Source organism: Drosophila tropicalis, unplaced genomic scaffold, assembly GCF_018151085.1.
Source record: "Drosophila tropicalis isolate 14030-0801.00 unplaced genomic scaffold, ASM1815108v1 contig_859, whole genome shotgun sequence".
Lineage (NCBI taxonomy): Eukaryota > Metazoa > Arthropoda > Insecta > Diptera > Drosophilidae > Drosophila > Drosophila tropicalis.
The window spans coordinates 13,413,729-13,433,916 of NW_027173353.1; the positions used below are offsets into that span (position 1 = coordinate 13,413,729).

The window sequence follows — 20,188 nt, forward strand, 5'->3', positions numbered from 1 at the left end:
GTTTGCATTTTGCGCCAGTTTAATCTAGCTGTAATCAATAAGCGCTTTATTTATTTCAATAAAGTTAATATAAAACTAAAAAAGTAAAAAATACCAAAAAAATTAACAGTGGGTTAACAGAGGAGTGACGATAAGTAATTATAACAGTGACGATAACTTGGTGAACAATTATATTGTACCAGAAAATTTTGCAACACTAAGACAGCGAGTTGGCAGGCCTATCAGAATTTGCGTGTGTATTGCGTATTTTAAAGTGGAACTAAAAAGTGGATGTAATTTTATATACACTGGTGATTATAATTGTTTTATAACAAATTACTATATTTACTTGTTCACATACCCAAACAAAACAAAACAAACGGAATACACTTGTATATATATATATTTACGCATCCGTTTAGGTAGTTTCCGCCGTGTCGTGGTAACCAACTTGGATTGACTTTTCAGGGACAATAGTGTCACAGCCATCCCAGAAAATGGAAAAAAAATATCTTCGTCGTCGCAGCCGCGAATTTTAAAAAAGAAGCACTTTAGAGTGAAGCATCAGAAGGTAAAGCTATTTCGAGCTAACGAACCCATCCTGAGCGTATTTATGTGGGGAATAAACCATACCGTAAGTTGCCTACTCCTGTCCTCCGAAGGAATAACTCTTAATTAGCAATTTACAGATCAATGAGCTAAGTCACGTGATGGTCCCAGTGATGCTTCTGCCGGATGACTTTCGGGCCTATTCCAAAATCAAAGTCGACAACCATTTATTTAACAAGTACGCATTTTAGATGCTTCTCAATGCTTCCAGTTGGGCAGTGAAGCATGTAGGAACAACTAAAACTACGACTCGTTTAATTAAACGAGAAGTTATTTAATTTCTGTTGTTAAAAGGATTGCTCTGATCAAGCATATAACAATATTTCAATATTTATGAATATAGAAAATAAAGCTACACAAGAAGCAGCTTCTTGTCTTTTTAAAGATTTCGGAATCATTGTATTTAATATACAAATGTTCCCTACAACCTTTTAAATTGAAAGGATCCTGTAAGAATTTCTCCTGTGGCGCTTTGATCGTTACTTATAGATACACTTATCTATAGATAGAAACTAAGCAGTAGACTAATCTAATCATAAGAATATTATCCTTATTATCCCTTGTAGAGAAAACATGCCTTCGCATTTTAAAGTCAAAGAGTATTGTCCACTGGTGTTTCGCAATTTACGTGAACGTTTTGGTGTCGACGATGTAGACTTTCGCGAGTCGTTGACTCGATCACAACCGATCCGAATCGACTCATCGGGTAAGTCGGGAGCACAGTTTTACCAGAGCTACGACAAATTCTTCATAATTAAGAGCTTGACATCTGAAGAAATCGAGCGCATGCATGCATTCTTAAAACATTACCATCCAGTGAGTACCTATTTCCTGATTTCCAAGCATCTTGATTAATCAACATTTTTTATAAAATTTCAGTACGTCGTTGAGCGGCATGGAAAGACTCTTTTACCACAGTACCTAGGAATGTATCGGGTTACAGTGGAGAGCGTGCAATATTATTTTGTGGTCATGAGAAACGTTTTTAGTTCCCATTTAACTATTCACAAGTACGGGTAATGAATCAAGTGTTAACCAATTATTTATTAAAAAGTAAAAATTGTCTAGGAAGTTCGATTTAAAAGGCAGCACTGTGGATCGAGAAGCATCTGAAAAAGAACTTGAAAAACATTTACCTACGTTCAAGGACAATGATTTTATAAAACAAAAAGTAAAGTTGGAGATTGGCGACGAGGCAAAAAAGAAACTGATGGATACCCTGAACAATGATGTTGATGTAAGTATAAAAGGCTAAAAAAAAAAAAAAAAAAAAAAAATACATACATACACAGTTCGTGGTGGGTGGTTCTAAAGGAGTATTAAAGCAATGCATTTATTTCCATTTCTTTCGTAGATAAAATAGAAACGATAATCTTAAAAGTAAAAGAAAAGTTGTTGTCTAAGGAACATATACATTTTAGTTCTCAACAAATAGTTGAATTAATATTTAGTCGTGCGTTCCAGGACTTATACTTCAAATAATGCCGTTAAATATAATGGACTTGAAATATACCTTTAATGTAAAAAATTATATAAACACCAAAAATTAACTCATATGAGACTTAAAATGCTTTTGACTGAAAATATAAAAAGCGTTTTTATTTTTTTTCGGGGCTAACTTCGAACGCGTTAAAGTTTGTATACCCTTGCTTTACTTTTTGTTACTCTTTCCTTACCTATGGTCTTCAAAGAGGAAAAAACGTTTTCAAGGGTTTCTTTAAAGTCTAATGTCTGCGAAACGGCTTACATACCCGATCTTGATCAAATTTGGCAGAGTCGTTTATAAGTGTAATAAGCTTACTAATATTAAATTTCACGACAATACAATAAATAAAATGAAGTTATTAAGAAAAGTCACTGTTCGTGACTTTGAGGTTTGTATTGGAGCTATAAGATATAGTGGTCCGATCCGGCTGAATCCGTAATATACAACCCCTGCAGTATAAAGAAGCCTACATGCTCTGTAGCTCTAACGGTTTAGGAGGAGTTTGCGTTGATCCAGACGGACGGACGGACATGGCTATATGAACTCGTTCTTGATCATCATATGTATACTTTATATCGTCGGAAATGCTTTCTTCAATGCGTTGCACACTTCTGACCAAAGTTAATATACCCTTATTGCAAGGGTATAAAAAGGTTGCGGTTTCTATCATTACTTCTTGATTAGTATCAGCAGCTGAATCGATCTAGCCAGCTAGTTTCGTCTGTCCGGATGTTCATACTTGAATTTGAAAGGCGAAAAAAGCTAAAGCCACCAAAATTGGTATATAGACTCGTTTAGCATGAATGGTGATCAAGTTTGTTTTAAATTGTCCACGTCTTCTTCCGTTTTGAAATTACAAAATCGATTTACCAAAATATACTATCATTTTTAAAACAGCTCCTAACTAAACTGCATATAATGGATTATTCCCTATTGGTTGGGATACACGACTGTGTGCGGGCAGAAGAGGAAGCCCTACAAGGCGATAGTGCACAGGCTACAGGACGCAGCGAGAACAGCGAAAGTGAGGAGTGTGATAGTGGCGAACGGTAAGAAAATAAAATAAAATTACACAGCCCAAATTACATTTTAAAAGCTATTGTGTTTCATTGATTAAAGTTGGACTTATAATACACCCCCCGACTCGCCAAGAGGTGCCCAATATAAAGAAGTCGTTTATGAAGTTGACATATACGCCATTCCAAGTGTTGAAGGTAAATCAATTTATTTAGCGAGCTTCTTTTTATTTTTTTCTTAACTTTTTATACCATACACCCATAGGGTGAAATGTATGTAACCGGCAGAAGGAAGCTTCTCCGACCTCATAAAGTATATATATTCTTGATCAACAGCCTAGTCGATCTAGCCTTGTCCGTCCGTCTGTCCGTATGAACCAGCAGATTTTATTTCAAATTTTTGCCACGCCCCTTTTTGCTACCGTAATTTGAAAAAACTCGATTATCTCCCGTATTTTTCTACCTTATGCAATCAAATTTGGCACACTTAAATTTGATACTAATATCCAGCATAAATTTGATAAAAATCTGTGGGTGGGGGCGCTAGAGTGCTCGTATGCTTGAGTGAGCGAGATACTAAGATATGCTTGTAACCAGAGGGCCGAGGCTAACTTCAACCGCGTCAAAGTTTGTATACCCTTCAACTTTTTTTTGCTAACTCTTTCCTTACCTATTAGCCATCAATGTGTTAGAACGTTTTATCTAAAATAACTTATGTTTGCCAAAGAATGGCCTACAATCATAGGAAATAACGTAGCTATTGATCAATAGTCACTGTTTTCCACCGATCGTTCCTATGGGAGCTATATGATATAGTCACCCAATCTTTATCAAATTCGACACAGTCATTAACAGATATATTAATTTAAGAAATGTTTAATTTGAAAGCAATCGCGTTAAAAGTAACGAAGTTATTTACAAAAGTCACTGTTTTCGACCGATCATTCCTATGGGAGCTATATGATATAGTCGCCCGATCTTGATCAAATTTGGCACAGTCATTAACAGATATATTAAACTAACGAATGTTTAATTTGAAAGCAATCGCGGTAAAAGTAACGAAGTTATTTACAAAAGTCACTGTTTTCGACCCATCGTTCCTATGGGAGATATATGATATAGTAATCCGATCTTGATCAAATTTGGCACAGTAGTTTATAGGCGTAATAATCTCTAATATTATATTTCACGATAATAGCACAGAAAATAACGAAGTTATTGAGAAAAGTCAATGTTCGCGACTTTGGGGTTTGTATGGGAGCTATATGATATAGTGGTCCGATCCGGCTGAATCCGAGATATACAACCCTTTTTGCAAGGGTATAAAAAGCATGTGAAAATGCATTTGTTTAATAAAATTGAAATATTTGCCTTACTAGTATACCTAAGTCAGCGAGACGACTTACTTACTTCATTTTAAAAATAACTTCGACTATTTATTTAGCGAGCTTTTCATTTTTTTTCAACTTTTTAAAGTTGTATTTTCGTATCTTCGTACTCTAAGTAAGGCATGAAAAACAAATAAGTATTTAAACGATGCATGCATGAATTGTCGAAATGATTTTGTCATTTCAGTATGTCACTCTTTTTGTTTATTGCTATTATAATTGAATATTCTACACTCCCCGAAAATAATCAGTTCAAACTATTTCATCTTCCATCCTCCGAACTCAGCAAATTTACCAAATTCCAGAGAGACGAGGTTAACTTCGGCCGCGCCGAAGTTTGTATATCCTTGCAAGCTTTTTTTTGTTATTCATTCCTACCCTGCCCTTTCATCGTCTGTTTATATGACAGCCATATAATTTAGTCATTCGATCTCAATGAAATTAAGTATATGTAGTAATGACTATAAGCTATCAATGAGCGGTTTCGAAAAAAAATGAAGTAGGTAAGTCGGCAAAGCTCTTTACACTAATTCTAATGGGGCCCAGGAATGCGCATAAAAAAGGCGAAGTCTGCTTTGCCGTTCTAGTCGCTTGATGTAGTTTGAATTCCCAACTACTATTAACGTTGAAGAGACAACCTGCTCACCTTTTGTGCTGCCTATGACTAAAATTAAAAAATCAAAGAATTAAGCACTTGGCATTGATGCCCATAACGCCCATAACTAGTACGTTTTATTTTTATTTATTATACCAAATAATTTAATTTATCGTCGTCCTATAAAAATATGAATTTAATTAATTAAATTCTTTATAGAAATACAAATTTTCTAATAAGAATTATATTAATTTAAATTTGGATTGAAAAATAAAGCAATACATAGATTGATAGAAGGATATAATTGAAAATTGTTTTCGACGCCGCTGGCACTATAAAAGCAGGCCTTGCTCTGAAATTGGATTGTCTGTCTAAGAGTTAATTTTTATCATGAGGGTGCAGGCGAGGTGGAGCGACAGTCAGACAAAATATTTTGACAAATTATTATATCGTTGTTTTCTTAAAACACGCCAAGAACCAGATTAAGGTTTGAAAATGTGAAGATAAACAACATTTTCCTAATTAACTTGACTAACGCGGCACTAATCGTACGGCGAGCGTTTTTTTTCGAAATTCAATGAACTGTAGAATCCGGTGATAACGACTCAGCTTATAACGTCCATCGGGTTATAGCGACTACAGTTCGATGAGTATTTGGTTGATCCCATTACAAACTTATATGAAAGGGCCTCCGGTTAGTACGTCTTCCGGATATAACAACAAAAATTTTCGGTCCGTTGAGCGTCGTTATAACCGGATTCTACTGCATAACAGACGATATATTATTTTTTTTTTTTTTTTTATATAAAATAATTATCAAATTAATGTAATTCAGATACGTTAACCCAAGTCGAATAATGTTGATGATTTTCAAGAAAGTTTCATTTTGTAAGCACAATAAACCAAGATACCGAGACTAATATACCTTTGGTTGATCCAACAATGTCCAACACTGATACAAATACCTGAACAGAGGTCCGACTATAAAGTATTACAAAACGTTGGGTAGAAATAAGTTACAAGATAACTAACAAGATCCCTAAACTCAACCACATGCGTCCAATTTTTTTTCAAAACTGCTTCAAATTATTTTAAAGTTCTTTTGGAAGATAAGCCTCAAACCTCTGTATGCAAGATTTTCCGTTATTTCTTGTTATATTTCTGATAATTAACACATATAGTTTGTGCTGCTTCGGGATGAATAGTCAAAGAAATTTTAACCGAATGTTTCCTTATCACAATCAGTCATGGTTCATGGTTAAGCCGAGTTGAGCTACAGACAACTAATTTTTAAATATATGAACATTTTTTTAATTTTAAGAATTTGGTCATGTGTGTCCCGGTTTCTGCTTATATTTGTCGGGATATGTCATTATCAGAACTATTGAAATATTGTATTTTTTTTTAGAAACAAGACATATCCTTGGTACATTTAAAACTTAATCCCTTATATAATTAACCCTTGCTAATTTTATGATTTGTGTAAACATATTTAATTGCAGAGAAACGAGAGATCTATTTCATTGCAATTATAGATGTCCTGACTCAATATGGGGTCAAAAAGCAGGTATATAAAATATGATTTTTAGCCAGTAAGTTGCCATTTTAGGAAAAATATTAAATTTTTTTTGCAGGCGGCTAAAGCAGCAAAGACAGTGAAATATGGAAGTAATGTCGACGGAATATCGACATGTGATCCCGAACAATATGCCAAAAGATTCCTGGAATTTATGGATAAAGCTATAGAATAAGATACGAAATTGTATTTGCCACATTAAAATTGTTAAATGTATGTATAAATTAGTTTTTAGTTTCGTTTTCTTTTCTTGCAAGGCGAAATCTCAGTTTTGCCGAAACGTTGATCTTACTGATTCTCCATCGTCCGAGCCAGGTTAATTAGTACGCCAAAAACATAAAAGATGTCCAGTCAATTACTAAAATTTACAGAATTGTCAGAATGTGTTGTTACACATTGTTTAGCAATACTTACCACAAAACGGTTCACTTGATGGCGCGGGGTAGTTTGTAATGCACTATCAAAGTTCTTCATGTTTTCAAATCGATCCCGAATTCTAGAAATATGGCATGTTATATATAATGTGTTTACTCTAATATATATGTAGGGTAATGCTTATTACGTTTTAGCACTCTCTATGGTCGAATCGTCCGAGACTTGTTGTGAATAAACATCCACTTGATTTCCATTTAGTTCTCGTTCGATTTCGTTGGCTTGCCACTTCTCGAATTTTGCTCGCAATTGCTTAGCGCGAGTTGCCATCTGGGCCTATTTAATTAAAGCATATATATAAAATTTAACGGTTGGGACTAATTTAAAAGCTTATTTTTAATCTAGGTCTTACTTCCTTTAACGAATTATCATTTTCACCAAAATTTTTTCCAATGTCGCTTTCCCCATCGGAACTGTTACTGGATTCATTATCCTCACTATCCCCCTCCTCTTCACTATCCGATCTTTCACTATATCGTCGATCGTCAGGCGGCGGAGTGAAGCATTTTAATGGCTTTAGTTCTTTAAGGTCATGGCTTAATTTAGTACATTTCTCCATTTCACGAAATTTGTTTAGCATGGTAGAAGTGGTTTGGGTTTTTTGTAGAATATTGTCTGCGAATTGGGAAGCGTGGTTTGATTCAGGATGCAATTGGTCATCCTGATCGGAATCTGGAGTTGGCATTTTTACAACTCCTTCCCGTGGAGGTGTTATACGAAACTGCCGTCTTTCTACTTCGTTTGGACGATAAGTTTCAAAGAACTTGAACTTTTCACTTATTTCCGCTGTTGCAATTTTTATATCATCTGGCTTCGCGTCACATTTTACCACGTTGACATCAGCAAGCTTAATAATTTAAATCATAAACAGAGCAATATATTAATTTACTAGCTCAGCTATTAGCATAGTTCCTTTAAACTTTATGTATGGTCGATTTACGTATCAACCGAACGGAAAAAAGTTAAATAAAACTACTGAAATTTACTTCTTGGCTACGTGCATCTAATTTAGAGGCCGATCGAGTTATCTGGGCCCCTTGAGCACCACCTTTATATCCAGACTTGGGCACTACGTTAGCGTCTAGTTCCATAAAAATGCTTCGCGACTTTTTACTTATAGCTGCCAAACACAAACAAATTTACATGAGAAACATGATCAGGCAAATAAGAAAGCTATACTTGCCGGACTCAAAGACATCAGCATCTTCCAGCAAATTACTGTTGCCAACAGTTTCCATAGATAGAGATGCCTTATTTTTTCCAAACATCTCCCCTTTCTCGAATCTTTCTTTGATTTGCCGCGCTGCGTCTCCAATTTCTGCATCTGTGGGCTTACCGATGGACGTTACATTCTGTTCAGATTCGGCAACTGCTTGTTGATACATCTCTTTAATTTTTGCTTGTTTGCCCATGAAGAGGCGAGAACGTATATTTTGTATTTCCTGTTTCCTTTCCTCCCGACGCTCTTCTTTAGACATAATATGCCCCTGCTCGAATTTAGTTCTAATATCATTCATAGCATCGCCAAGTCCCACAGGTATCTCCCTCTTAGTTTGTCTCCTGGAGCGTACAAGCGCTAGATCGTTGTCGTCATCTTCATCATCATTTTCTGCTATACTCTCGTCATTCTCTCTATTATTTTCATCTACATCACCTTTGTAGTCATCGTTGTCATCAATTTGGCCACATTCATCTACCTCATTGGCACCACCATTAATACAGCTTTGTAGTCCTTGCTTTTGGAGCTTTGCGAGTTTCAATAAAATAGACGAATTTCGCTTTGCAGTAGATGTTGGCCGTTCAGGGAGTGACTCCTGGTTTTTAATTAAATCTTTTTCGAATACTTGAAATCTTGAGCGAACGTTTAATTGCTGTAGTTCTTCAAGTCCTAGATCCGGTTTGTCCGACGCTATTAATTACAATTTGGTGATATCAGCATCGAATGAAAATATTTATTGCGACTGATGAACACATTTTAATGCGAATGAAAATTACCTCTGGCCACGTCTGGTGGCAATTCAACAGGCTGGCTCTCTCTAATAATTAGCTCGGCTTTGCGGGGCTTAGTCTCCTTTTCGTCTTGCACAATTTTGGGAGCAAACAACAACTTAAAGTGTATGTTGCAATAAAGATTTCCTTCATGACTTTGATAGTTGTCAAATCTAAAATACTTAGAGATAGACTAAAAGGTTCACTTCTTATGTGTTGTGCATACTTAAGTTGCTTCGTACAGTCCTTACACCGAAGGCACGTCTTGTGATAAATATCTTTGTCACCCTTGAATTGTATGACAACTTCCTCCATCTTGTAGACAGGTTTGTCGCACTGGCGGCAATTCGACCGCTTCTCAATATCCGAGTTCTGCTAAGATAATGGTTTATAAATAGTATAAAAGGCTTGCAGAATCAAGGATGCAATATATTTGTTGTGTTGTCGAATTCACTTAAAAGTGTTACGAGGATGTAAATAATATGGTTTGGTTAACAAATGAATTGCTTACACTGAAAACTTTTTGTGCTTTACTAGAATCACTAGAACGTACATGGATCAAATTACGCTTTTGCAATGCATCAAATTTGCTAAAACTGCCTTTCTGTAATATAAAAGTTTTTATAAGTTGATTGATATGGGTCAATTCACTATTTAAGTACATGCAGGGTATGATAAAATTAGTTAGTATTTGTGTATTTTTATTCAATCATAGTCTCTCAGTTTTAAAGGTATGGAATCCTAAGTATCATATCACGAGAGTGTCATCCGCCGTATTTTTGACACTTTCAAAAGATAATTGGTACCCCATTTATCAGTTTTATTCCTGATAATATCAAAATAAAAACACAGGGCGGGGGCTAACTTCGACCGCGTCAAAGTTTGTATACTCTTGCAAGTTTTTTGTTGCGCTATCCGTAAGGGGTTTCTTTAAAGTCTAATGTTTGCGAAACGGCTTACATACGAAAAAAGGAAGTTATTAATCAGAGTCTACCGGTCGTTCCTATGGGAACTATATGATATAGTCACCCGATCAAAATTTGACAGAGTCCTTTATAAGTGTAATAAGCTTACTAACATTAAATTTCACTACAACAGCTCTGAAAAAAACGAAGGTTTGAAGAAAAGTCACTGTTCGTGACTTTGCCGTTTGTATGGGAGCTATATGATATAGTGGTCCGGTTGAATCCGAGATATGCAACCACTGCAGTATATACAAGCAAAATTTCAGCTCTGTAGCTCTTACGGTCTAGGAGCAGTTTGCGTTGATGCAGACGGACGGACGGACATGGCCTTTTGACCAAAATGGATTTACACTTTTTGTAAGGGTATAAATATTGTTTCATTATGAAAATAATAGATACATACACGCCTTGAAGTTTATCTTTATTAATTTAAGTTTAAATGCAAGTTTCTTTATCGAACTTGTATTTAAGAAAAAAAACATGTATTCTTGGGAAAGAAAAATAATATTATTCAAGTTACAAAATAAAATGGAAACTAGAGGGCCGGGGCTAACGGAAAACACTGACTTTGATCAATAACTTTGTTATTTGCTGTGCTAAAATTACAGGCCATTCTTTTGCAATCATTAGACTTTTTACATAAATCGTTTTTTCACTTTGACGGCCAAAGGTGAGAAAAGAAAAAAAAAAAACTTGTAAGGATATATAAATTTTGACGCCGTTGAATTCAGCCAAGGCCCTCTGGAATAAACATACATATGTATGTACACATCTACAGACCTAAAGAGAAACAGAGAGACTATTTGAATGGTACTACATTATCAAAAAATATCAAAGAAGCTAACTTCGGCTACGCCGAAGTTTTTATACCCTTGCAGACCTTGGCAATAACGTTTTTACTTTTTGAAATTTCTTTCCCTGCAACTTAATTCATCAATACACAAACAAAACAAAACATTATTACTCTTTTTACTAAAAATTTTTTCTTCTTCTTCCATCATTCCCCAAGCAAAGCACTGCACGCATACACATTTAGTTCATGTGGCGTTGCTTTTGGCGTAGTAGGCAGCAAACAGCGCTGCCTGCAGCATTTGAACCGATTTATATTGACTGTTCTATTTAATCGATCTGATTGAAATTTCGGGATCTGATGTTTTACATACAAAACTATCATATAAATTTCATAGAGATACTTCAATTTCTTCATTTATGTTTTTTATCTGCTCCGGGCTATAAGTAGCTCCAACATCAAGTTTCATCCCGATAGCTCTTAAGATGGCGGCGTGCAGTTGATTTGCACAGACGGACAGACTCCCTGGCATGGCTATATTGACATAACTGCTCATGCTGATCAAGAATATATATACTTTATGAGGTCGGAAACATCTCCTTCTGTGCGTTACAAACATCTGATACAGTAGAAGTAGAGTCCGGTTTTAACGACTCATATAAAAAGGCCTCCGGTTAGTACGCTTATATCGACGAAGAGCTTATAGCGACGATGTTTTTCACAGTTCAACCGATAACGACGTTTTGAGCAAAAAACAAAAATATCAAAATAATCAAAAATTAAACAAGTTAAAGCTTTAAACGGGGTTATTAAAATGTGTATATGTATTTGTCAGTGATCTTATGTGCCTAGGAGCTGCACAAAGGTTCTTACAGTCGCCTTAGCAACGCAGTAGTGTGCCTATCAATACTGCAAAATGAGCCGAACTACAACGACGACGACGCGTCGTACGAATCTTCTCCAAGTGCAACTTTATTAAGTTTTTGTTTTAAATAAAAATATAATTTGTGTAATGTAGAAATCTATTACAAACATCGCAACCATTAAAAAAAAATATTTTTGCTGATTCTGATAGAACGTCTTTCAAATATAACGACGAAAACCGTCGGTCCCTTGATCGTCGCTATAACCGGATTCTACTGTATATTTCTATGTACATATGTATATATGTATATGGCCCGTTCTTTGTCAAATGAATCAGGACTGTGTCCAAAATAACCATGGACCAATTTAAATGATATTTGAGTTCTCCATGGTAAAGTTAAAAAACTAACTTGAAATTTTATTAAAATCACAACCAAGTTTAGATATAAAGCGCATTTTGAATACGCGATGATCAATCAATAACCACTTTAAGTGATCATATTTAAAAGATCCACAAAAATTAAAACCAGACCAAACATTTTTTCGACTTCTTGAAATTTACCCCAATTCAAAGCGCTTGTTACCAAAAGGATTGTTTGAAAAAAAAAAATTTTAAGACCACTCTGTTCTGTTTTTTAAAAAGCAGTCCATATGTACAGTGGCGGACACGAATCTAAGACGTTTTTATTTGTAGATCTAGCAAAACTAAGATAAACTGCATACAAAAATGTTTGAATTTAGCCCCAACATTCGATTTGGAACCAATTGAAAATCTGAATTTTGTATGAAAATTTTTCGTCCGTTGGGCGAGTCTATTTTACGACACCAATTCATACTTAAGTACCTTTTTCCTTGAACTACAAATTATTCGATTAAGTTATTTAGAAGCCGAGAAACAAAGAACTAAAAAAAAAAAAACGTCTTAAATTCGTGTCCGTCAATCTATATGCACACTGAATCCTCGACATATGGAAACTCAGATGACTCACAAATATTTTCTTGCTCATTAAAAACGGTGTTGCTTTTATATGGCGTTGGTATCTATTAATAATATCTTTTTTTTGAAAAGTATGTAGTTATAATATTTTTTGATTGTTTGGCATTTTTAACCCAATAAGCCTGGCTCCTGGAGTTAAACGGTATGAAAATAAACATATTTTTGGAGCCCCAATCGTGGCGCCTTTGACTTACCACTGATATATTTTGATTGTCATATTCACACTTTTTTAACTTTTTCGGTTTCATCCTTTTAGTTTCGGCGTTTGGATTAATATTATAATTATCAGTTATATCTAAATCATTTTTCGTATTCTCAAGCTTTGTTTTAGCATCGGAATTTCCAACTTCCATGGTACATAACAGTTTATTGGAGTCGTGTTTTAGTCCGGCAACGTCCGAAGTGTCCAATTTCTGATGGCTCTTGCATGACTTGATTGTTTTCTTTACTGTTGTTGTTGACTTCGACATTGATTTGAGGTGCTCCTCCTCAGCTTGTAGCACAGTATTGAACTATTAAAATAAATAATTAATTGTAAATTTACCAACTACCACGAAATGTGATTTTAATACAACTATAAATCTGAATTAATGAATTTCCTCTAATTTAGAATGTCTGTATAAGTATTAAGGATGTTGTTCCAGATTTAAAATTTTAAATAAATTTTTTCTTTATGTAATGAAATACACATTTTTCTCAAAAACATATATTTCCAAATGCAATTGTTAACACAAACACACCAGTATCAGAGTATTAAGATTCATCATTGGAGAAATTATTTTATTCCAATTAATTAATTATACCATACACCCATAGGGTGAAATGGTATATTAAAGTCGCCAAAATGTATGTAACAGGCAGAAGGAAGCTTCTCCGACCCTATAAAGTATATATATTCTTGATCAGGATCAACAGCCGAGTCGATCTAGCCATGTCCGTCTGTCCGTCCGTCCGTCCGTCCGTCTGTATGAACACGCAGATCTCGGAGACTATAAGAGCTAGAGCCACCAAATTTGGTATGTATACTCGTGTAGTATGCACATGTTCAGAGTTAATTGGAATTTCGGCCACGCCCCCTTACGCCCCCAGGAATCACATAAAACTGTTTTTCCTAAAAAGTATGACAGCTAGAGACATCAAATTTAGTTTGTATACCCGATTAGTTAGTGCGCAGAAATTAACTGTTCAAACTTTTTGCCACGCCCCCAGGAATCACACAAAACTGTTTTTCTTAAAAAGTATAATAGCTAGAGGCATCAAATTTGGTTTATATGCTCGGTTAGTTAGCGCGCAGAAACTAATTGTTTAAACTTTTTGCCACGCCCCCTTCCGCCCCCGGAATTTACATAAAAGTGATTTCCTTAAAAACTATGATAGCTACCGACATCAAATTTAGTATGTAGATTGTCTATTTAAACATTTTGCCACGCCCACTTCCGCCCCCGCAAATTAAACAAAACTGATTTTATCAAAAACTAACAAAGCTAAAGTCACCAAATTTAGTATGTATACTGGCATAGTATGCGCGGAGAATTTAGATATTTTCACATTTTGCCATGCCCATTTCCGCCTCCATAATTTAGAAAAAAACGATTTCCTCCTTTAGTTTTTTGACTATCGCATTTAAATTTGGCAGACTAATTTATCCTTTCTATTTCTACCAAACTACCAAATTTTATTGAAATCGGACTAGAAACATGTAAAATATGCGTATGAACGTATTTTACTACGCGGTCCACAAGGCCAGAATTGGACGTTGGCTAGTAGCGGCGCTAGAGTGCTCGTGTGTTTGTAGAGTGAGCGAGATAGCACATAGTATAAGACATGTAAAAACAATTTAATAGACATATGTACATTTGGTCTTCGAAATTTGAAATATTTGTTTCACCAGGTGTATGGTATACCCAAGTCGACGAGTCGACTTACTTGCTTCATTTTTCATTAAATTTTTTATTTTTTTTTTTTGAAATATATATGTATATTTTCTCCACCAAAATATTTCAGCCAGTATCGCAGGAAGAGATCGTTTTTCTGGGTATTGAAACTCAGCTTGTTGGTAAACCTTTCCCTGTTAATTTTAAATTGTCGATAACGGTCGATTGAAAAATGCAAAATAATAGAGCATGATAGCAAGAGCTATCGGACCCAATCTAGCACACTAATAAACCGTATTAATTTATACCAACCTACCAAATTATATTAAAATAGGACTAGAAGCTTGGAAAATATAACAATTTGGTCGTACGTTAGTGGCGGTGCTTCAGAGCTTGTGTGTTTTTGTGGAAGTGACCGAGATAAAACAAACTTAATAGACAAACATTTGGTGTTCGAAATTTTAAATTTTCGATTTACCTGTTGCATTGTACACCAAAGTCGGCGAGACGACTTGCTTACTTTATTTTATGTTGATTTGTTGGTGGCTCCCAACTAAAAAATTGCGGAAGGCAAATACATACTTTTTCTTAATCTTGGGGCGGGAGGTGGTGTTAAAAATTTTAAATAAACTTGATCGGCATGCGTACTATTCGAGATTAGGGTGTTCACAAGGTCAGATGGGCATTCCTAAACCTAAACCGATCAGCTTTTGAAGCTGAACAAGAATATATGTACATACATTTAAGCAATTTGGATAGTCCTGAATCCAGGCAAGGTTTAGGAAAAAGAGAAGTTTATATAGACTCATGATCCGTGAATATATATTTGTATGTACATACATATGTTAAAATTGAGACAACCGGTAGCTTCGAATAGAAGGTAAGAAAAGTTGCGATTTGGTCGCTGATCTGATTCAAAATTTGGGATCTGAGGTATCCAATACTATCACATTAGTAAATTTCATAGCGATACTCTAACTGCTTCACCTACTTTTCAGATTTTCACACTTTATAAAAGCCCAAAAAAAAAATATTCATCCCGAAAGCTCTTAAGATGGCTGAGTAAAACGCATAAGCATCGTCGGACAGACTAACGACTGACATGGCTATATCGACTTAGCTTTTCAGGAAGCATCAAGAATATACATATGTATGTACATATATACTTTATGGGATCGGACACGTCTCCTTCTGTGGGTTACAAACATCTGACCAATTTTGTAATACCCTCTGCAAGGGTATAAAAAGAGAGGCCTCTGATTAGGTCAAGGAGTGAAGAAGTTTGTAATCAGAGCAGAGACCTTAAAAAGTTTAATGCAAAACATTGTTGAAGGTAAAGTGTAAATTGAGGAATAAAATTACTGATTGGTCTACAGAGTACAGAAAGATTTAACTGGTTTAATAGCTCAGAAGAGTCTATTTCACCTTAGTATATGTAAATAGGCAAAGTATGCGAATAATATATTTCACTAGTGAAAAATTTATTTAGATCACAGTTATCCGACAACTGCAGTTGTATGAGTAAGCGAGATAGCCTAGTCTGCAATACATTATATGCTGATCGTGTCTCTTGCTGATACTGGTGATTTGAGTTTGCGTCTACATATTCATCAACGTTGCAATTCCAGCATCGCATATCTTAGTACCTTTTTAAAATTTTATAAGCAATATTTTGGTAAAAAAGAAATGTTTGCTTACTTTCTTGCTTTCCATTTAGATATGTTTTTCACAGCAGCGCTTGACAAGGATTGTAAAATTAGATAAATACTCGAGTACAACATCAACACATACAGACATATGTATGTACATATTTAGTAGTTACAAAACACATTCTGAGATACCGTTGTAACGTCAATTTCAAATTTGCCAATTTAAAATTAAATCAACAATACCTAATAAAAGATAATGCCCCTAACGATCGACATGTCACGGAAAATAATCTTCATATTCCGCTAACTAAAAAGTCAAATATCTGAACGGGGATTATGTTATATTTTCTTCAAAAGTATGTATTGGGATCAAGTATGCGGAATTCGTTTATTTATGGTACCTTCCTTCACCTGAACATTCACAACAAGAAAAAAACCATGTGTATATGTAAGTGAAAATGCACACACGCACGAATATTGAACGTAAATTTCTGTGTTACCCGTTGCAGCGATGAGACGCTATTCTATTTTTGGTTTTTATTAAGTTGAACAGATTTTCAGAGCTATTTTTTTCTTGAAATTTAAAGACCAATACAGCCTCTGTAAATTCGAATATAACCTATTTATTAACTTCATTTGAGGCGTTAAGCCCAAAACTAATGTACATATTTATGTCTATATGTATTTATTGAATTAGAATAAGATCAACGAAACTATACCGATTGTGGTTCTGCCGTTTCGTTACTGAAGGTAAATTCAGAAAGACTGTTCGCAGACACGATGAGTTGATATGTTTAAATTTCGTCTATATTTAAAGGCCTATCAGGAAAGGAGCTTTTTTGTGAAACTAACAGCGTATTTTCTTGAGTAAATTGTTGAAAGCTTTTTCGCGTAACATTATACATACATACAAATATTTTCTTTACCCATGCACCAGCTTCGAGTTCTTACTCCATAATGTATGTGGTATCATACCCAATGCGTATGGACTCCGAAAAGAGTCAAACGATTGATGTTTTATAAATAAAAGAAAATCCGCTAGTCGGACCTCGGCGGTCCTGTCTGCAATACCTACATACATACATACTTAATAAAGAATCAACAGTTTTAAGGAAAAATTCAGGGTTCATGGAACTTTTAATTCCCAATATTATCTAATATCTACGCTGAAAAGACATACATATGTATATACATACATACATACATTGTATGTACATACATATGTACATACGTATATCAAGTTGAAACTCTGAAATGTATTTATATTGCTATCACAATTATCCATTTAAAGAAGAAAATTTTCAGGTTCCGTTGCCGGTTTGTAGTTTGTACTGCAAACATTGAGGGAGCTTATTATCGTAGCGTTGGCAGATCTGCAGATCTGATTTCTCTAGTAAAGAACTGCCAGTTGTCGGGGAAAGATTTAAGCACAGTTTTTTTTTTTTTTTTTTTTTTACAACGGCACTAAATGTAAATAACTCTTTTTCACAATCTTCTATCATAGTGTCGCTTAAATTGGCAGAAAAATGTGATTTAATTTAAATGTTTTAGCTAGTATTTTCGCTTTCTTCTGCTGAGGCTCTATGAAAAAAGGGCTTGCGGTGAGCGCGATTAGGATTATCCAAACAAAAAAATGAAGTATTTTTTTCTAAAAAAAATTTTTTTGGCACGGATTTGTTTATTGGCCAAATTTTTGACTAATATTTAATTAAAAAAAAAATTATTATTAATTAATTAAGAGGTTGTCCCACTAGAGTACCCAAACAAATTTAACGTATTGTAGGCTGGTAAAAAATTTGTTTTGTCACTGGTAGAAATAACACGGTTTAAATTTACCCGTCAAAAAACAGACTTTAAAATACGCGGCATGAAACAAGACTATCTGGCTACGCCACAATCCATAAAATATGTTTCCCAACACTTATCTAAGACACCGCCAAATTTATAACGCCTTTTTCAGTTTCCAACACTATAATAACTTTGAACCCGTTACCTACTGACACCGTCCACCATCGCTTAGCAGCTGATTTAATTTTTGTTGTAAATGCAACGAGAAAAATTTAGGTAAATATTTACTACAGCTACTCGGGCCCAAAACGCGCTTAAACTACATAAATTTGGTATCAAACGAAAGAGAAAAGCACTACCTCAAGTGCGCCTTGGCGATTTATTTCGTAGTTTTTGAGTAATGAACAAAAGAAAATTAGGTAAATGTTTACTATTACTACTCGGGCCCAAAACGCGCTTAAACTACATAATTTTGGTATCAAACGAAAGAGAAAAATTGCACGAGCACGACCTCAGGTGCGCCTTGGCGATTTATTTCGTAGTTTTTGAGTAATTAACAAAAGAAAATTAATATTTTTAGCGGGACTATAGCTAAAAGTAGCTTTTTCCGGCTAAAAAAAGCTGTTCAATTTTGAGATGGTGTTGCCAAATGCCGAATTTTGGATACTCAAATACGCGGGCTTTTTGAATCTTTTGTTCGCACTATTCTCAACAAACGAAAATATTGTTGAGTTTGCAATATTTCTTGATTTTATAGAACAAATATAGTTTAGAATACATGCTAGAGCAGCCGAATATTCCTCGACTTTTGAGTTTAGATTAAAATATTTGGCTACCAGGGCAGTCAAACAGCGCGCCAAATAAAAAAATAGCTTTTGACAACACTGAAATCTAGCTTTACCCGATTTTTCCACTTTTAAACACTGAAATCTGGAGTAGTAATAGTAAACATTTACCAAAGAGACATTGGAAAAATCTCAACTTCATCCCGGATAATAGGGGTGTCCGGTTAATGGGAGATCGGATAATTGGGGTCCAACTGTAATATGTTCGGGTTCAATTTAGTTGACACGCTACTTAAGGGATGTTTATAGACATAAGTACACCAGACTTAAATCTCATTGAACATCTGTGGGATTTTCTGGAGCATAGGCGAATGACAGCGAACCATTCCATCAAAGGATATGTTGAAAACCGTAAAAATGGTGGAGTGGCTTAAAATTTTGGCTAGCGTAACCCAAAAATTAGTTATGTTAATGTCGAAACGATTGGCCGAAAGGGTTATCCCACCTCCTATTAGTTTTTTTTTTTTATGAATAAGTGCCTTTTATGTTGGTTTGTTTGGTTTGTACTCATACTTTTTCGGTTATCAAAATCGTTGTTTAAACAACCTTGCAAAAAGGGTATATATACTACAGGGTTGTATATCTCGGATTCAGGACTACTATATCATATATGTAGCTCCCATACAAACCCCAAAGTCACGAACAGTGACGTTTCTTAATAACTTCGTTATTTTCTATGCTATTATCGTGATACTTAATATTGGAGAGTTTATTACGCTTATAAACGACTATGCTAAATTTGATCAAGATCGGATGACTATATCATATAGCTCCCATAGGAACGATCGGTCGATAACAGTGACTTTGGTAAATAACTTCGTTACTTTTAACGCGATTGCTTTCAAATTAAACAGTTGTTAGTTTAATATATCTGTTAATGACTGTGCCAAATTTGATCAAGATTGGGCGACTATATCATATAGCTCCCATAGGAACGATCGGTCGAAAACAGTGACTTTTGTAAATAACTTCGTTACTTTTAACGCGATTGCTTTCAAATTAAACATTTGTTAGTTTAATATATTTGTTAATGACTGTGCTAAATTTGATCAAGATTGGGCAACTATATCATATAGCTCCCGTAGGAACGATCGGTCGAAAACAGGGAATTTTTATAAATAACTTCGTTACTTTTAATGCGATTACTTTCAAATTAAACATTTGTTAGTTTAATATATCTGTTAATGACTGTGCCGAATTTGCTAAAGATCGGGTGACTATATCACATAGCTCCCATAGGATCGATCGGGGGAAAACAGTGACTATGATCAATATCTTCGTTATTTTCTATGATGGCCATTCTTTCGCAAACATAAGCCTTTTTAGATAAAACGTTCTTCTTGATG

General features: G+C 34.9%; 2 protein-coding genes across 4 annotated transcripts; one reads left to right on the top strand and one right to left on the bottom strand.

Annotated features, from left to right (window-relative positions):
• The first annotated feature begins 137 nt into the window (after positions 1-137).
• PIP4K (phosphatidylinositol 5-phosphate 4-kinase) lies at positions 138-6,876 on the top strand. Of its 2 annotated transcripts, none has more exons than XM_068297926.1 (10): positions 138-290; positions 402-613; positions 669-766; positions 1,155-1,404; positions 1,468-1,598; positions 1,657-1,825; positions 2,972-3,123; positions 3,194-3,288; positions 6,576-6,640; positions 6,708-6,876. In XM_068297926.1, exons 2-10 carry the CDS (start codon positions 593-595, stop codon positions 6,822-6,824), a joined length of 1,098 nt encoding a protein of 365 aa, XP_068154027.1. In that variant the 5' UTR covers positions 138-290; positions 402-592; the 3' UTR covers positions 6,825-6,876. The 2 variants fall into 2 exon arrangements, with proteins under 2 accessions (XP_068154027.1, XP_068154028.1); XM_068297927.1 differs by having other exon boundaries at positions 149-290; positions 406-613.
• On the bottom strand, positions 6,822-16,994 carry LOC137583037 (uncharacterized protein PF3D7_1120000). 2 transcript variants are annotated; one of them, XM_068297919.1, is made up of 12 exons: positions 16,929-16,994; positions 16,259-16,297; positions 12,881-13,198; positions 9,624-9,674; positions 9,297-9,442; positions 9,077-9,243; positions 8,265-8,990; positions 8,068-8,201; positions 7,434-7,928; positions 7,212-7,357; positions 7,064-7,145; positions 6,822-7,007 (listed from the first exon to the last, which is right to left on the bottom strand). In XM_068297919.1, exons 2-12 carry the CDS (start codon positions 16,271-16,273, stop codon positions 7,005-7,007), a joined length of 2,283 nt encoding a protein of 760 aa, XP_068154020.1. In that variant the 5' UTR covers positions 16,274-16,297; positions 16,929-16,994; the 3' UTR covers positions 6,822-7,004. The 2 variants fall into 2 exon arrangements, with proteins under 2 accessions (XP_068154020.1, XP_068154019.1); XM_068297918.1 differs by having other exon boundaries at positions 9,297-9,445.
• Between the last annotated feature and the right edge of the window lie 3,194 nt (positions 16,995-20,188).